Source organism: Fundulus heteroclitus, unplaced genomic scaffold (genome assembly GCF_011125445.2).
Source record: "Fundulus heteroclitus isolate FHET01 unplaced genomic scaffold, MU-UCD_Fhet_4.1 scaffold_74, whole genome shotgun sequence".
NCBI lineage: Eukaryota > Metazoa > Chordata > Actinopteri > Cyprinodontiformes > Fundulidae > Fundulus > Fundulus heteroclitus.
In genome coordinates this window covers 1,319,918-1,338,983 of record NW_023397186.1, presented here as the reverse complement: position 1 = coordinate 1,338,983, position 19,066 = coordinate 1,319,918, and the positions used below count along the sequence as shown (strand labels likewise).

The 19,066-nt window shown below is 43.0% G+C and overlaps 1 protein-coding gene across 1 annotated transcript; it reads left to right on the top strand.

Annotated features, from left to right (window-relative positions):
- Positions 1–6,306: 6,306 nt before the first annotated feature.
- Positions 6,307–7,370, top strand: LOC118561853 (trace amine-associated receptor 13c-like). The gene has a single exon (XM_036134116.1). The coding sequence runs from the start codon at positions 6,353–6,355 to the stop codon at positions 7,343–7,345; it is 993 nt and encodes a 330-aa protein (XP_035990009.1). The 5' UTR covers positions 6,307–6,352; the 3' UTR covers positions 7,346–7,370.
- Positions 7,371–19,066: the final 11,696 nt, after the last annotated feature.

Below are 19,066 nucleotides of genomic sequence, written 5' to 3'. Positions count from 1 at the left end.
GCATTAATAGTGTAACTGAATACTTTCCCCACGGCTCTGGTTAACTGTACTCCATAATTAGGCACCCAAATAACACAAAAACAAAACCTTTATCCCCAGTTTCAATCAAATGCATCGTAATTCTCTTACGCTTCAGTTGCTATTCTCAGCTCTGTCATACGCACAAATCTACACACACAGACTTATACACAAAAACCCATTTGCGCACAGACATCAATCTCCGCGGATCCAAGCAGTCTCTCCCCCACTCACTCAAACAAAATGATCTCATTTCCACAGACACAATATGTTGTACAAGACAGACAGACAGCTTGCGCGTAGTGTTCTGCGAGACGTCTCTCTCTTTTTTTTTTTTTTTTTTTTATACGAAACCTCCTTGTTCTAAAAAAACTCCCAGAGTGTTGCTCTGTATTTCCCCTTTAAATTTCCCGATTTATTAATGATAGCCTTCTGGAATTTTAGCTATTTTCTGTTTGTTAAGTCACCTCTTAAACCTGAATTGTATTATTTTACCCATGTAGCTAAATGTTAAATTTGATCAGAGTGGGTCCTGCTGTTTTTATCCAGACTTGGGTCTGGGCAAGACCTTCTTTTGCCATTTGCTTCTCCTTGTTTTTGCATTTTAATTTAAATTTTTCCTGTAGTTCGTTTATGCCAGAAGTGGATAGTTTGCCATTGAAGTTGTAACTTTTTTTTATCTAATAACATAAGGGCACAATTGCTGCTTTATCCTTTTTCTCAACAACTTTCCAATCTTTACATGTAAGTTCTTGAGTAGCTCGCATTTTTGTTCACTTTGTCCCTTTCCCATTTTGGTGAATGTTTGGACCCAGTGGGTTGCAACACCTGCTGTGTTCTAACACTGGGTTTATTTAGACAAGATGACGATCAATAACTGTTTGTGGTAAAACTCACTTCAACCTTCAAGGTGGAGTTTTCTTGCCTACATGCATCCACAAAAGCTCGTCATATTTGTTCTTGCCTGTTTTGGTATGAAATAAAATACCTAGTGGTATTTGTATTTCCTCACACACACACAGTCACACTTTTGAGCTCTTACTTTTAATCTAACACAGAGGACGCCGCCGTCCTTCACAGAATTTAACTAGTTAGTTTAAACTAGAGGAGTCTGTCCTCCTGCGGACTTTAACTGTTTAGATTTCCTATTTTTTTTTTTTTTAAAACAGAGGACTCCGCCGTCCTTCACAGAATTTAACTAGTTTGTTTAAACTAGAGGAGTCTGTCCTCCTGCGGACTTTAACTGTTTAGATTTCCTATTTTTTTAAAACAGAGGACGCCGCCGTCCTTCACAGAATTTAACTAGTTTGTTTAAACTAGAGGAGTCTGTCCTCCTGCGGACTTTAACTGTTTTTTATCTGCTACCTGATAGTGCCTAGGATTGTCAGGGTTTTATCTTGTTTCTCAGAAAACAGAGGACGCCGCCGTCCTTCACAGAATTTAACTAGTTAGTTTAAACTAGAGGAGTCTGTCCTCCTGCGGACTTTAACTGTTTTTTATCTGAAATGTTCACTCATTCCTCTTTAACGAAATTCTACTCACAATTCTCTGTGTCTCTGGAATTCTTCAACCTTCGGATCCCAGCCCGTAAAGGAGGGACCAGTCCCGGAAAGGGTCTTAGTGCTGTGGCCACAGACTTGCTGGGACCTCACTTTACCTGCTGGGATCGTTAGGTATGTTGAAATCCGGCTCGAAGGACCATTTAATGTTAGGTTTAAACACCAAACATCTTATTCAGCAACCTGCACAAAGAAGACACAGAGAATCAGTTAAATTGATCTTGCAAGGAGAGTGCTCGGAGACTGTTCAGTTTACAATCCTCCAAACCACTCTGAAGCAGTCTCCGCTCGCCAGGCTTTTTATTGAAAATTGGAACGCCCTAGTTACACAGGATTTCAACTGCTGAGGGAAGGGGAACAAACCAGTTGAAATCCATTAGGCAGGGAACCAATACACAACAACAGCATTCATTGTTATGGGAGTAACTTCTTTATCTTCCACAGGCAGCTGCAAGATACAATTGGGTGCAACCTGCAACTGCTCGCATGCTTGTGTTCTGATATAAGGAGAAATAACACTTCAGTAATAAGTATAATATAATATTGTAAATGGTCAAGAATGTTATTAGTAAAATATAAGATTGCATAGTGATTTAGTTGTTATAAGTGAAACATAATATAACTAGAATATAGATTAAAAGTAGAATAACTATAATAAATCCAACAATATAGTAAATAGAATTGGTCCAAGGACTGAACCCTGTGGTACTCCACAAGTGACCCTAGAGTTTGAGGAAGATTTATTATTAACATGAACAAACTGGAATCTGTCCGACAGATAAGATTTAAACCAGCCTAATGCTTTTCTCTTAATCCCTACAGTATGTTGAAGTCTTTGTAGGAGAATATTGTGATCAACTGTATCAAATGCAGCACTGAGATCTAACAGGACAAGTATAGACACAAGTCCATTATCTGAGGCCATGAGAATGTCATTAGTGACCTTCATCAGAGCTGTTTCAGTGCTATGATGAGCTCTAAAGCCTGACTGAAACTCCTCAAGTAGGTCATTACTTTGTAAATGTTCACATAGTTGATTAGCAACTACTTTCTCAAGAATTTTAGATAAGAAAAGAAGATTAGATATAGGTCTGTAATTTACTAACTCATCTTGATCAAGAGATGGTTTCTTAAGTAAAGGTTTAATAAGAGCTACTTTAAAAGCCTGTGGTACATATCCATTTACCAAGTATAGATTAATCATGTCTAAAATAGGACCACTGATCAGAGGGAATACCTCCTTAAACAACTTGGTTGGGATTGGGTCTAACATACAGGTAGAAGGTTTAGATGAAGCTAAAATTTTAGATAGCTCAGAAAGCTCTACTGCTTTTAAACAGTTCAGACACTGCGCAGGTTCTAAAGATTCCTCCAATGCTGCCTCACTTACTGAGGACGAGGTAATCATGTTTGGGAGGATGCCAATTATTTTATTTTTAGTGGAATCAATTTTATTTATAAAGAATCCCATAAAATCATTACTGCTAAGAGCTAAGGGAATGGATGGATCAACAGAGCTATGACTCTGTGTAAGTTTGGCAAATGTACTGAAGAGAAATCTAGGATTATTCTTATTCTCCTCAATCAATGATGAAAAATATGCTGCTCTAACTCTGCGAAGGGTCTTGTTATACAACAATAGACTGTCCCTCCAGATTAGGTAGGATTCCTCTTGGTGTGTAGAGCGCCATTTTCTCTCCAATTTCCTAACATTGTGCTTCAAGGAACGCAGCTCTGAATTAAACCAAGGAGCCAGCTTCCTGTGAATAATCACCTTCTTTTTCAAGGGAGCTACATTGTCTAATGCAGAACGCAATGACGAAGTCATACCGTTTACAAAGACATCTATTTGTGAATTGGAAGAAACAACATTGCTGCTATCTGCAGGGTATTTCTGCAATACTGACGATATTAAGAGGGGGACAGCCTTTTTAAAGTTTGATGCAGCATTGTCCGATAAAGATCTACTATAATGGAACCCTCTTTGGGGGTGGAGAACTCAGTTAGATTAAACTCAAATGTTATTATAAATGCTGTGCTCTGTGTTGGGAACCCTGGGAAATCTCACAAGATTGGCTAAGGAACCAGGAAGTAAATGTGGGCCATACTCTGAACCGAAGTAGTTTCACACCATACCTCTAGGTTTAAAAGGAGAAAAATGGCACTAATGCATTGTGGATGGAGAGGATCGATAATTTATGGAGAATGTTACTTCCATCCCCAGTGACAATGAGAATGATTTGGATTGATATTATTGTTAATATCTTACTTCTAGCTCCTTTAATGCCAAAGTAAAAACAGATTTTTGCGAATTAATGTCAATGGAAAAAATATATTAAGAAATAAATGTTTGCATAATTATTCACCCCCTTTTAAATTTAATGGTCTAATCCATTCATCAACTTCAGACACAGATGTTTTATGCCTACATCAGACACACCCACGCCACTTCATTTTACTAATTGTGAGACTATTGGCACCAACTGGATGGACATCTAATGAATTAGTCCATCCATCCATCCATCTTCTTCCACTTATCTGGGGTCGGGTCGCGGGGGTAGCAGCTTCAGTAGGGAGGCCCAGACGTCCCTCTCCCCGGCCACTTGTGCCAGCTCCTCCAGGGGAATCCCAAGGCGTTCCCAGGCCAGCCGAGAAACATAGTCCCTCCAGCGTATCCAGGGTCTCCCTCTGGGTCTCCTCCCGGTGGGACGTGCCCAGAACACCTCACCAGGGAGGCGTCCAGGAGGCATTCTAACCAGATGCCCGAGCCACCTCAACTGGCTCCTCTCGACATGGAGGAGCAGCGGCTCTACTTTGAGTCCTTCCTGGATGACTGAGCTCCTCACCCTATCTCTAAGGGAGAGCCCAGACACACTACGGAGAAAACTCATTTCGGCCGCTTGTATCCGGGATCTCGCTCTTTCGGTCACGACCCAAAGCTCGTGACCATAGATGAGGGTAGGAACGTAGATCAACCCGTAAATCGGGAGCTTTGCCTGTTGGCTCAGCTCTCTCTTTACCACAACAGATCGGTACAGCGCCCGCTTCACAGCAGACATCCACCAATCAATCTGTTGATCTCCCGCTCAATCTTCCCCTAATTTGTGAACAAGACCCCAAGATACTTAAACTCCTCCACTAGGGGCAGCACATTCTCCCCAACCCGGAGAAGGCACTCTACCCTTTTCCGGCTGAAGACCATGGTCTCAGATTTGGAGGCACTGATTTTCATCCCGGCCGCTTTATACTTGGCTGCGAACCGCTCTAGTGAGAGCTGCAGATCACGCCCTGATGAAGCCAATAGGACCACGTCATCTGCGAATAGCAGAGACGCGATCCTAAGGTCACCAAAACGGATCCCCTCAACACCTTGGCTGCGCCTAGAAATTCTGTCCATAAAAGTTATGAACAGAATCGGTGACAAAGGGCAACCTTGGCGGAGTCCAATTCTCACCGGAAGCGAGTCCGACTTACTGCCGGCAATGCGGACAAGACTCTGACACCGGTCGTACAGAGACCTAGCAGCCCTTATTGCAAGCGGTCTGCCTGCCGTTGTTCATTTCAGTCAGATTGAATTGCTACAACTTCACACAATCTGATTTTTGGTCGGATGCCAATTTTCTGGTGGGCTTTAGAAATAGGATGAGGAGGTCTGTTATCCAGGGGGAGGGACCCAAAGTAGAGTGGCTGCTTCTCAAAATCACAGGGAGTCAGTTGACCCCCTGAGCTTGTCTCACTGGGAGGAGACCCTGGGCAAGACCTAGAACTCGCTGGAGGGACTATATATCCTGTATGGCCTGGGAACAACTAAGATTCTTCCAGAATGAGCTGGACGATGTCGTTAGTGAGAAGGATGTCTTGTTTTTTTTCTCCTGGACCGGTTGCCGCTGTGACAAGATTTTGGATAAGTTGAAGGCAATGGATAGATGATGACTGGGTGCACCAACAAAGACTGAATGCTGGAACCAAATTTGTTTCTAAAAAGTTTTAGGGTGAAGGCGCAGTGATGGTGCAGGGCAGAGCTAGCATGTTTGGAGCCTTGATGCGGTCGTCTCAGGCTCAGACTTTGGTCCGTGGAACTTTGCTGCATATCTTTCCCATTCCTTCCAGGCCCATTTCATATCAGTTTTCTGTCAAATAAAATCCACTAGATGTTCCGCTGTCTCCACATACCTGACCTAAATAAACTGGTGAATAACATGCCTCTGCAGCTCTTGGTGGCTGCTGATAAGGTCATGCAATCATTTGATTCAGTTGTGGAGTAAAGAAACGTGTAAAACATGCAGGACAGTTCGTCCTGAGTACCAGTGTTAAGGAACCCTGCATTAAGGGTTGGAACAAGTTCTGAAATGATTTATGGTATTTTACATAAGAAAAACCTGATATTATAATCTGGGGCTGTGAACTCTTTATGTCTGCAGTTTATTTTTTGATAGGAATGAGAAGCATGAGATGTTAAAATTAGTAGAAACACCAAATATTGCGTCATACAACATGATGATAATGACAGAGGGTGGGAAAGGGAGGGTGTTAAGCAAAGGACAAAAAGGTTATAGGAGGTAAAGGAGGAGGGATGAAAAAATAAACAATACAAAGAGAGAGGGAGCAGAGAAATCTAAAGGAGTTTCCCAGATAGATGCAGCAGAGAATAAGCAGTTTAGCTGACATAAAAGTCAGTAGCGTGAATCATCAATCTTGAATAGAACATAGCGAGGTTTGTAAGGTTCAGACAGCTTTGTGAAATCAGCAGCTTTACATGTGCTCCATCCTGAAAGATGGACAATCTGGAAAGAGTTGAACTCTGCTATCCTCAGTACCTGAACCAATCCTGCAGCGGACTTCCGAGACCTCGCTCTGAGGCCGTCCTACTCTACACACTGTTCTTCTCCATCACCGTGTCCACTGTTGTTCTGAACCTGCTGGTGATCATCTCCATATCCTACTTCAGACAGCTGCAGACCCCTACCAACATGCTGCTGCTCTCCTTGGCCACCTCAGACCTCCTGGTGGGGCTGCTGGTGATGCCGGTGGAAGCGATGCGGTTCATTGAGCCCTGCTGGCTGCTGGGTGATGTCATGTGCGCTCTGTGTTACATTGTCGGTTTCACTCTCACCTCAGCCTCTGTGGGGAACATGGTGCTCATATCGATAGATCGCTACGTAGCCATATGTTATCCCCTGCAGTACCCCACAAAAATCACTCGCAGTAGAATTGAAGTGTCTGTGAGCCTGTGCTGGGCCTGCTCTCTTCTTCATAACAGCTTCCTCCTAAAGGACCACCTTAGGCAGCCGGACAGATACCACTCATGCTATGGGGAGTGTCTGATGGTCATCAGCTACATCTCTGGAACCATCGACCTTGTGTTCACTTTTATTGTGCCTTGCTCGGTTATTGTCATTCTGTACATGAGAGTGTTTGTGGAGGCAATTTTGCAGGCACGGGCCATGCAGTCTCACGTTGCAGCTGTCACAGTAGGCGCAATTAGAGTCACAGCAAAGAAATCTGAGAAGAAAGCAGCCAGGACTCTTGGTATCATTATCTTCATGTTTTTGATGACTTTCTGTCCATATTACTACCCGTCTCTTGCAGGACAAGACCTCTCCAATAATGCTTCATCTTGGGCTATTGTGTCCTGGATGGTGTTTTTAAATTCCTGTTTGAACCCACTCGTATATGCTTTTTTCTATCCCTGGTTCAGAAAAAGTATTTCTTTAATTGTCACCCTGAAGATCCTAAAGCAGGACTGCTCTCAGGCAAACATACTTTAAACATGACTGACATGAAACTGTAGACTGGGAGAAGAAACTTAACAAGCAGAATTGTAACACATCTGTCCATGTGAGTGAGCGCTGCCTCGCTGATCTGTAAGAAAGTTATCTGCAGCTAGAACAGGGCAATTTGGACAGCAAAGTTATGACAATACTAAGTTTTGTATTGAATGTTTTAGATAATTATCATGATACAGTTTAAAATCCTCAATTCAGTTTCTAAGATATCATCTGTTTCAATAAAAACTTTAAATAAGGAATTTAACTTATGAACTTTGTTTATAAAATATGCAATGAACAATTTACACAATTCCCTTAAGCTTTGTATGATATTACTGATTACAAGTAAAGAGTAAAAAAGAAGGCCTTTCTCCACAAGCAATATTTTGAACTAAAAGGTTGTGTTGTTTAACGATGCAGACACAGTATTTTTTGATACATGCGTATTAAAATGCAAGTCAAGTAAAAACAGCTGGCTGCAATCTCTTGTTCAAAAGTTCTTGATTTATCGTAATTATGCAATGCCTGATGTGCCACATGTATTGTCTGTCTTTATGGAAAGTTAAAGCAAAGCTTTTGTCATTGTTGTCCTATTCTATCATTTAGAAAATATTGTAATTGATTTATTGCCACTCACAAAACAGGCAAAATGTATCAGCTTTAACTTCATCAATAAAAGAACAGACTGTTTTTCCCTCACGTAATTATCATGTCAAAAAACAAATTGAAATGTTTGTTTCTAAGTTTTTGGTTTTTTTGTATACAATTCTTATTTCTAGCTCTAGATTAGAAAACAGTTGGTATCTGTAGCTTGTCTGCCTTTGATTGGTAATGATGATCTGCTCTCTCTGAATGCACTGAGACAGTCAGAACAACTGGTGTTTCCTGGACTAATTCATAAAAGCAGTGAAAGTGTTCAAACTGGTTACCATGGCAAAGTTTTTCCCAATTTTATAGGAATAAGACAAGAGTTTTATTTTGGAAGGGCATCACTCAACACGGGCTCCTCTCACACAAGACAATGTAAAGAAAAAGTCATGTTCAAAGAACCCCTGATAAACAGATACACCTGACGCATTCAAATGCCATCTCATAAATACACCCCCCTCCAAAAAAATAAGCATGTGTACCTGTTAAAGAACAAAAAAGCAAAAGCAGGATGTTAACATGTAGTCTGACTCTAACAATGTCAGTGTCATAATATTATTGTATTATAGCCCAGGGATTCCCAAACTTTTCTGTTCCACAGCCCCCTAAACTAAATTAGTTTCTAGCCTCAGACCCTTTTTGCAAACCCAAAGACAATACTGGAAAATATGTAAAGAAAAATTGTTTGGAAAAATGTTTTTCAAATGTTTTTCTTACTTTTATTCACTATTCAATAAGTATTACATTTGATTTGCATCTGAATATTAACTAACATATTTTCAACAATATGTTCCCAGTGAATAACACATTTTTCAAATAACTGTTGAAGATAAGAAGAGAACTAAAGAAATCAAACCTCTGTCAAATATGTGTAGTGGGAGGGGAGGGTTTAATGTCTTTCAGTGCCATACGTAAGTCATTGTCCAAAAGTAAACATGGTCTATGCCTTGTTTTGAGTACTGTTGAAGTTGAAAAGCCAGACTCACACAAGTAGGTTGTTGCAAAAGGGACAAGACATTTCAGTGCCCTGTCAGCCAAGTGTCAGGTATGTGGTTCAGGGCAGCAGAGGTGTGGTGTCATTATTCCTACCTTTCTCCTGCAGGTGGATGCTGGTAGCAGGTGTTTCCCATTACCACCAATCAAGAACATAATTTAAGGTGACAGGAGACAGATGGAGGGCAATAGAGCATTAGTTGTTTTAGATTCCTACAGACACATTATTTTAATTTACATTAGACTAGGTAATCTAAGCCTATATGCTATTGTGGTCAAATCCATCTACACTCACTACCCGCCTGAAGGTCTTCTACTTGTAACTATGCTTAACGGATAATCCATCGATCAAAAGTTACCAACCCCTAGTGACAGTAGGGGAGGTTTCAGGCCAGGGGTCCGTTCTTCGTACGTCGCTAACTCAGTTAGCTGGATTTGATTGTTGATGATTTGGTATGATCTTGGATCGTTTGGTTCTTCGAAACTCATCCTGGACTTGTTTTCATAGCAACATGTGCGCAAGCTTAAACCTGCTCACGAGCAGGCTTATTTCATGTAAACAGGATTAGATCGCAGCTTTGTAAGCAGAAGAGATAGGGAAGTCTGTCCAACCAGTGCACTTGGACCTCCTAGTGGCAGAGGACGGGACAGAATTGTGAAACACCATTTTTTAATGTTTAATAAAAGACGAAACAAATAATGCTTAGTTCCTGTCGTTGTATTTTTTTTTTTTTTAATTATAAAGAAAAGCCAGTGTCGTGGAATATTCTTCCCACAACGTAATAATTTGTACAAAGTCCTTCAAAAATTCTAAGTTCTTGATAAGGCAGTTAAGAATATCCAACAGTGGTCAAAAAGTGAACAAAAGTAGCTGAGTTTCGGTCCAAGGTGGTTTATTGCAACACAAGACAACCACAAATGAGATGAGCTCCGGACAACATCTGACAATGTACAGAAAATGGTCTGTTTATATACATTCTCTGTGTCTTGGGGCTCCTCCTTTGAGCTCCACCTTTTTATTATGTATTTTCTATCACTTTTCCACGGATATCTTTATTATTTTGTTACATATCGGAGGAAACTTCCCGAGGGTGCATATTTTTAAAACACTTTATTGTCCTGCCTCCTTCCAAATAGCCCCACCTCATTATGTTAACCTCATTTGCAAACTGGCTCCCCATCATTATCTTCTTGCTGATGACAACACTCTATTATATTAACATCATGTGGCCATGCTAAACAGTTGCACATCGTTTCCTCTTCCTGGACCTTTACCATACATCTTTTGTTCACAATACAACATAATTTGATTTCTGATTATGATGTTTCCATGGTGCACCATGTATGTCTGCTACTGCCCGGGCCTGCGTGCGTCTAACTCTCAGCTTGACCTCAAGACTGACACACACATTTCCCTCAGATACATGTTAAGGCACACTTTTAATCATAGTGATAGGAATACATTCATTGCGAGATATATAAGCACACCCTTTAACTAATGTGACAAGAAAATACAAGTACTGTGAGAGGTTAATCTACTACACCAGCAAGTCATCATTTGATTGCAATAAGACATAGTTATGTAAAGTTAGCAATACTGTCAAATGGTTTATTAGAACTTACTCTGAAGGTCCTTTTGAAGCAACTCGATCTCTAGCGCAATTTTTCTCTTTTTCAAGTTGTGGAGTTCAATTTCTCCTCTTAATTTGTGTTTTTTCAGGTCAAAATACTAAATTTTTAGTTTAAGATGCCATTTATATAGGGAACGGATGGCACTGTGTGTCATTTTCTGAAAGAAAAAGAAAGGGTGAAACATGCCTCATGCAACAAAAGTAAAAATAACCTGTTTTTTTCAGCCTTTTTGTTGGTGGCTGTTATAAACAGACAAACACATCATTTAACAGTGGCCTTTAAAAAGAGGAAAAAGTGGCGTTTTAAGATATAGTATAATAATTAAAGGCTACCATTTTGTGGAATATTTTTGTATTTCACTTTTTTCCCCAAGTTCTAGTGGGTCCGGTGGAGGCTCTGACATAAAAGAACAAATTAAATATGAAATTATATATGAAATTATCTCCTGGCTTTAGCAGACTTTGAGGTGTTACCTGTCGTTTTAATTAATGACTCAAATTCGGCATAACCTTCCATTAAAAGCTCGTGTTCTGCTTGGGAGAAAAACTGTGGGCGTTCTTTGGCCATGCTGAACAGCCAATAGCAGCGTTGCTGATCAATGTTTCTACTATCAATCAGTGTTGTAGTACTCGAGTCCGAGACTCGAACTCGAGTCCGAGTCATTAGCTAAATTTAGAGACTCGTGACTTGACTTGGACTTGAGCACTGATGACTCGAACTTGGACTCGGACTCCTACATTCAGATCATTCTGACTCGGAAATTGAGAAAAAGACTCGACTTTTTTTATATCATTAGGCTATAATTTTAATATGTCATTAGAATATTATTTGGTGTATGATTTTAATATCTAAATGTCGTACCGCGCACGTGACGTCACCATCTCATGAGCAACGCCCCTTGCCGCTAAGGAAGGGCAAACAGTGTGAGAGCGCTCGTAGTAACCAGCCATTACACATGCAACAGACACAACTATATGACCGACTTTTCAGCTGTTAAACTTTCACAAGAGGATGTCCAGGCGCCCGTTTTATTGGGAGAACTGTGGAACAACGTACCAACGTTCAGCTCAAACGATGGCTTGAGTGTCGAGGTCTTAGAAAGACTGGGAAACGGGCCAAGTTGATAGAAAGGTAAGTCGTTGTTTTTCTCCTGCTCGGCGTTCATGGCGTCATTTGCAGTTTTTTTTCTCTTTGTAGTCACCGTCCAGGAATCGGTATACATTTTCCGGCCCGCCGAACAATTTAGTCCGGTCCGGTGGCCAAATGCATTATCATTATCCAACGGCTGTATCTCCTCGCTGCATCGACCGATCCACACCAGATTTGTTGTGAGTCATGGGGGAACGCTGCCGAACGCGTTTGTGGGAATCGCCGGGTGGACGGGCGAGGAAAATGCGTAACAGCATCTGCGGTGGCGGGCGGCCGGCGGTGCGCGAACCCCGCCGGCCGCCCGGAGCCGCGGCGGTGTGCGAACCCCGCCCGCCGGCCGGCACCGCGGCGGTGTGCGAACCCCGCCCGCCGGCCGGAGCCGCGGCGGTGGCCAATAGGCCGGAGTGCGCTTGGCTGCGAGGGCCGATCGACGCCGCTTGCGGCTTTAACATCCTTCATATGCGGCCTATCAGCGTACCTCGAGTCGCTGTTGCGCGTTCCATAACAACAATGTTTAAAAACCATGGTTAGGAGACGTCTTAGACTTGGAAAAAGCAGTAGTTTTACTGAGTAAAACCAAGGGTAACTACAGCGAAAGAGTTATTAGTGCAATGGAATGTTACTGCTTCATGTCATACATCACACGTCACATCACGGCAAGTTCCTACAACGAACTTGGATCAATAAGTGACTCGACTCGGACTTGACTCGGATGAGTAGTGGACTCGACTCGGACTCGACTCGGATTTTTTTTTTTATGACTTGGACTTGACTCGGACTTGAACACTGGTGACTCGAACCTGGACTCGGACTCGAGGCATAGTGACTTGACTACAACACTGCTATCAATACATTTCCCCTTTTAAACAAACGCATGAACGCGCAGTTATCTCCGATAACTTAATCCAGCCATACTCATCATAAACAGCAGGTGTATTGGAAGAACCCAATTAGCCGGATCATGATTAGCCGGATGAAATCATCTTGGGTGTCTCATTTGATCTCAGATGTTTTAAGCAACGTACGAAGAACGGGCCCCAGGTTGAACCTTCCTCAGTGGAAAAGACCACTTCATCTAAGAAGCAGGGAAAACCATTAGAGGCTCCAGGGAGATCCCGCACTGAGCCAATATAAGCCCGAAAACCCTGGTCCAATCCAAGGTTCGATAACTTGCGGGCTCAGAGGTACAAAGAGAGAAGGCAGGCTCGGTAACTCACAGACAGAATGGGGTTCAGGCTCACAGGCAGGCTTTCCAAGGTCAGACAAATCCAGGGTTCCAAAGACAGGTCAGGGTCGGGAAACAGAACAGGCAGGCAGAATCAGAAAGGCTGGAAAGTACTTGAGAGTTAGCTTGAGACGATCTGGCGCTGGTGGTTTGTTCGGCGGTGATTTATAAGGAGGTGGAACCAGGTGAAACTGGTGAAGGTTGATTGCAGTTGGGGTGGAGCCGAGATAGGTGTACTGAGTGAAGAACAAACCAACCCCAGTGCCAGGATCATCACAGAGCCCCCCCCCCCTCTTAAGGGCGGATTCCAGACGCTGGCTTTGGCTGGTCAGGACGGGCCTTGTGAAACTCCCGAATGAGGGACTTGTCCAGGGCGAAGCGGGAGGGAACCCACTGGCATTCATCCGGGCCATAACCCTCCCAGTTGATGAGGTACTGAACACCCCTGCCCCATCTCCTGGACTTGAGAATACGTCTCACGGTATAAGCCGGGGAGCCGTCAACAATACGAGTGGGAGGTGGGGGTTGGGGGTTGGGTAACTGGTTGGAAGTTTTGACGGGTTTGACCCGAGATACATGGAAGGTAGGGTGGATCTTCATGGATGGTGGCAGGCGAAGACGGACTGCCACCGGGTTCACCACCTTAGAGATGGAAAAAGGCCCAATGAAACAGGGTGCCAGCTTCTTACACTCTACCTTCAGAGGGAGGTCCTTGGTGGAGAGCCAAACTTTATCTCCTGGGAGATATTGAGTGGCTGGAACCCGCCGGCGATTGGCCGCCCGGGCCTGATTCTGGGACGCGGTAAGAATGGCCCTCCTAGCCCTCCTCCAGGCTCACTGGCACCTCAGCGCGGAAAGATGTGCAGACGGAACTCTAGACTCCCCTCTGCTCGACAGAGAACACCAGCGGCTGGAACCCATAGACGGTGAAAAAAGGAGAGAGTCCAGTGGAGCTGGAGGGCAAGGAATTTACAGCGTGCTCTGCCCAGGGCAGATTAAGTGCCCACTTCGTGGGGTCAGACTTACAGAGGAGGCGAAGCTTAGCCTCCACCTCTTGGTTGAGCCTCTCCGTCTGGCCGTCGGTTTGGGGGTGGAAACCAGAAGAAAGGCTGACAGAGATTCCCAACAGGGCGCAGAATTCCTTCCAGTAACAGGCCACAAACTGAGGACCCCTGTCAGAAACAATGTCAGAAGGCAGGCCATGCAGTCGGAATATCTCCCTCGCCAAGATGAACCCCATCTCCTTTGCTGAGGGGAGTTTGGGTAATGGAACCAAGTGAACCATTTTTGAGAAGCGGTCCACTATGATCAGGATGACTGAATTGCCCTGAGAAACAGACTGGCCCGTGATAAAGTCCATTGATATATTGGACCAAGGTCGGGAAGGTACAGGTAGGGACCGCAGGAGACCAGATGGTGGTCGCCAGGAGACCTTTGCCTGACAACATTGGCCACAGGTGGAGACGAAGTCCTTAACATCCTTCGACAGTGTGGGCCACCAAAACTGGGAGCGAACGATGCGTAGCGATCTGGTGATGCCGGGGTGACAAAAAATACGAGAACAGTGGCAGAAATCGAGTACCTTGCACCTTAGTGGTTCTGGAACAAAAAATCTATCCTTGGGACAAGCCTCAGGAACAAGCACTCCAGCATGAGAACTCCTGACCTCACTCTCAAGGCCGAGCCGAGTAACCCCAATCTGACTGATTCTGGAAGGATGTGACCCTCTCATCCTCGAACATCCGGGAGAGGGCATCGGGTTTAGTGTTCTTTGAGCCCGGTCTATAAGAGAGGGAAAAATTTAAGCGACTATAAAAGAGAGCCCACCTAGCCTGTCGGGGGTTGAGTCTCTTGGCCGTCTTGAGATACTCCAGATTTCTGTGATCAGTCCATACAAGGAAAGGATCTTCAGAACCCTCCAGCCAATGCCTCCACTCTTCCAGAGCCAGCTTCACTGCCAGGAGTTCCCGGTCGCCAACATGGTAATTTTGCTCTGCTGGGGACAACTTTCTAGAAAAGAAATCACAGGGATGTGCTCGACCCTCCTTGGTCCTCTGACTGAGGATTGCACCAACGCCGGAACTAGAGGCATCGACCTCCACAATAAACTGTCTCTCCGGGTTGGGAGAGACCAAAACCGGAGCGGAGGTGAATAGACGCTTTAACTGCTGGAAAGCCTGGTCTGCCTGCTCATTCCAGGCAAATCTCACCTTAACTGAGGTTAGGGCGTGGAGCGGAGAGGCGACTTGGCTAAAGTTTCGTATGAAACGCCGATAGAAATTTGCAAACCCCAGGAATCTCTGGAGCTGCTTATGGTGGGAAGGTGTGGGCCACTCCGTGACTGACCGGATCTTGGCCGGGTCTATGGACAGTTGACCCGGTGACAAGATGAAACCCAGAAAAGAGGTAGTGGTCACGTGAACTTCACACTTCTCGGCCTTCACATACAACTGGTTCTGTAGCAGACGGAGCAGGACTGAACGGACGTGTTGCTTGTGGGTTTTGGGATCTTTAGAATAAATAAGAATGTCGTCTAAGTAAACAAAAACGAACCTCCCAATCATATCCCTGAGGACCTCGTTCACAAGGTTCTGAAAAACCGCCGGGGCATTAGTAAGACCAAACGGCATAACTAAATATTCATAATGACCTGTGGGCGTGTTAAACGCTGTTTTCCACTCATCATCTGTTCTTTCTCCACCTGCGTTCAGCTTTTCGACATTCCCTTTTTTCACCTCTAACTGCTGGAGCATTTCTCCAAGGAGATTTTTTCCTCCCGGAAAAAACCTTCACTTTAACTGGAGCAATGCAGTCAATGATGTCTGAGACTTTAGACTGAAAGTTATCTACTAGTTCATCTGCTGAGTTGCAGCCCAAGGTTGAGGTAGCAGAGTAAGCTTGAATAAAAGTTTCTGTGGCATTGTCCTTAAAGGTGTGTTTTCTTACGGTGTCCCTTTGGCTAAATGAGTCACTGGAAATATACATTCAAAGGTAACAGAGAAGTGATCGGATAGGGCAACATCAGTTACATTGACGTTACAAATGTTTAGACCTTTAGTGATGATCAAGTCTAAAATATGTCCCTGTTTGTGTGTTGGCTGTTTAACATGCTGAGTTAAACTAAAGTTTCTAAGTGTGTCACACAGTTCTTTTGCACTTCTGTCTTCAGGGTTGTCAACGTGAAAGTTGAAGTCTCCAACAATAATTAAACAGTCATAATCAACGCATATCACAGACAAGAGGTCACTAAAATCATTAAAAAAGTTTGATGTGGACTTAGGAGGCCTGTAAACATTCAGAAACATAGTTCGTACCGGGCTCTTTACCTGGAGAGCAAAATGTTCAAAAGAGTCACATTTTCCCAAAAACACCTTTTTACACTTTAGTGAATCATTAAACAATGTTGCTACTCCTCCACCTTTCCTTTGCTGTCTGCTCTCACAAAGGAAATTGTAGTTTGGAGGTGTTGACTCCATCAGTATAACTTCTTCATTAGATTCATGTAACCATGATTCATGCAGCCATGTTTCTGTTAAAAACATTACATCAAGATTATTGTCAATAATGAAGTCATTAATTAAAAGGGATTTTCCTGTCAGAGATCTAATGTTTAGTAAACCCAGTTTATATGACTTGGTGGTTGATGGTGTCTCAGCAGGTTGCATCTGACAGTTTATGACTTTTAAGTAAAATTGATTATTCCTGTTTGTTTTCCTTTTGCTTTTCTTATTTCTGCCACGTATCATAACAGATATTCCATATTCTCTGTCAAGAGGCCCAGGCTGATGCTGGAAGTGGTCTTGTCTGATAATTGTACTGCCAGGGCCCGGTGTACATCACAAGAAAGTTATCCGAGGTCTTCAGGACAGGCATGTTCTGTGATATGTAGAGGAGGAGAAGGATCTGGACCTCTGCGTCCTTTGGAGGATGCTGATTTAGTTACAGAACTGCGGTTTTCAGAATTAATATGTGGAGAGGATGTCAACTGTAGACCAATCTTAAGGACTTTGTTCATGTTATGAGAAAAATCCAGAAAAGGAACCTCTGGGCTTTGTGGAGAGCAGGGGGAGGCGGGTGCAGTCTTGATCGGTGTTCATGACGATGGAGGTTCTTGGTCCTCTCTTTGTCCTGCTGAGATCTGGGATGAATCCTCCTGTAATTCTGATGTAGCCTTTTTCTGTGTCATCTTTCTGGCCATCTTTATCTTGGCTTGTTCAGGCTGTACTGGGCTTATCATTTGTTTTGGCACTGGATGAACTTTGTTTTGGAACAAAGCTGATGGCACATGGTTCACAGAATAGAAGATGTTTGAAATCAGCCGTTTTGCACCTTACCTATTTAGAGAGAAACGATCTCTGTTGAACAGATGTCACCTCTCCCAAAAGATGTTAAAGTTGTCTATGAAGGTTACAGTTGTTTGTTTGCATGTTTTTTCCAACCAATTGTTTAGCATCAAAATTCTGGAAAAAATCTCGTCTCCACAATTAACGGGCGCTCGAGGCCCGCTGACAAACACTTTGACATTAAGGCCATCAACTAAGTTCAACAGATGAATGTAATCCTCTTTCAATACTTCTGATTTTCTTATCCGGGTGACGTCGCCCAGGGCTTCAGCTTGTATTATGAGTTTTTCCAAGGTCGGGCGTTCTTTCAAGATCCTTGGAAGGATGTCTGATATATCAGACACCAGGCCACAGTTCAAATCGTTATAAATCAACACCTCTGTGTTTTTCTTGTTACAGAAATGTTTAATCCCACTTACAGATCGGTTGTATAAAATCAGGGTCCTTGGCCCCGTGGCATGTCTTTTCTGTGGTAGCTTAGTGTTGACATACCTCTGAATGTTGTCATGATTCTCCTGGGTCACATTTTGGAGCGGAGCTAATCTGTTTCGTAATGGAATTCCAGCATTTCCATCAGGTTTACTCCTATCATTTGTTGTGGGAACAGTCCGCTGCTGTTTCATTTGTCCTGGGACAGTTCTCTGTAGCATCGGCCAGTTTCCTTTGTCTAGGTGCGGGGTTCGTTGATCCTTTCGTCTTGCACCCAGAGTGGTCCAGGGATTCTCATTTTCCTTAGGGAAAATGTCTGTTTGTTCAGTAAGTTGCTGGGCTGGTGGTCGCCGTTTGGAGTCGCAGGCAGGGTTGTTTCATTTCCATACGCGCCGTTTACATCATAATTCAGTTCGAGTTGGCATATCTTCTGTTCTAAAACAGCGATCTTCTGTAGAAGCGTGTCAAGGTCCACTGTGGTGAAGGTAGGCATCTTTCCAAAATCAAAAATAAATAAAAAGAAAATAAATAAAATAACTAAATCCAACTTTCTGTGGTTTTGGCAAAGAGATAAAAAGGAGATAAAAAGTAAAAGGCAGGAAAATGCAAGCAAGCAGGGAGCAGAGAAAAAAGCGTCCGAGCAGGCAGAGAGGTGGAGACAAGTGGCGGGATCTTTTATGTCTTTTGCTTTTAATTTTTTTAACGTTTATTATGCTTATGGTCTTTGTGTTTTATTCTGTTATGTTATGAATTAATACAAATAAAGTGAAGTGTATCTTAGGTTGTGTCATGTAAAATAAAATTGTTATATTATGTTGAACTTGTGAAAATTATCTTGATTTATCTTGGATAAAATTTAGTCAATCTAAATCACTTGAAATTTGTCATACCATTTTATCCCTACAAATAAACACATTTATTATTCCTTGCTACTGAGCTGTGGTATGTGTGTCGTGATCCAGAGACCAATTTACCTTTCAAAACTCCTCTATTCTCCTCTCAGAGCTGTGAGCTGGTCAGTGCTGCAGTCCAGTTTGGTTTTCTCCACCCTTTTTCTTCCATTTCATGTTGGTCGTTTTGCAAAATACAACTACTTTATACAAGCAGGCAATCCCAGTAAAATGCTGGCAGGTGAGTGCGCATTATATCAAATAGATAAAGTAGTAAAATGACTTGCGAGTAAAAGTAAACAAGCAAATCAAAATAATGATGAGGATCTAAATCAGGTGTGTTCAAACATTGTGATGCTGTGTGACAATCGATTTTGCGAAGTTTTATCATTATGACATTTCTTAATCCAGT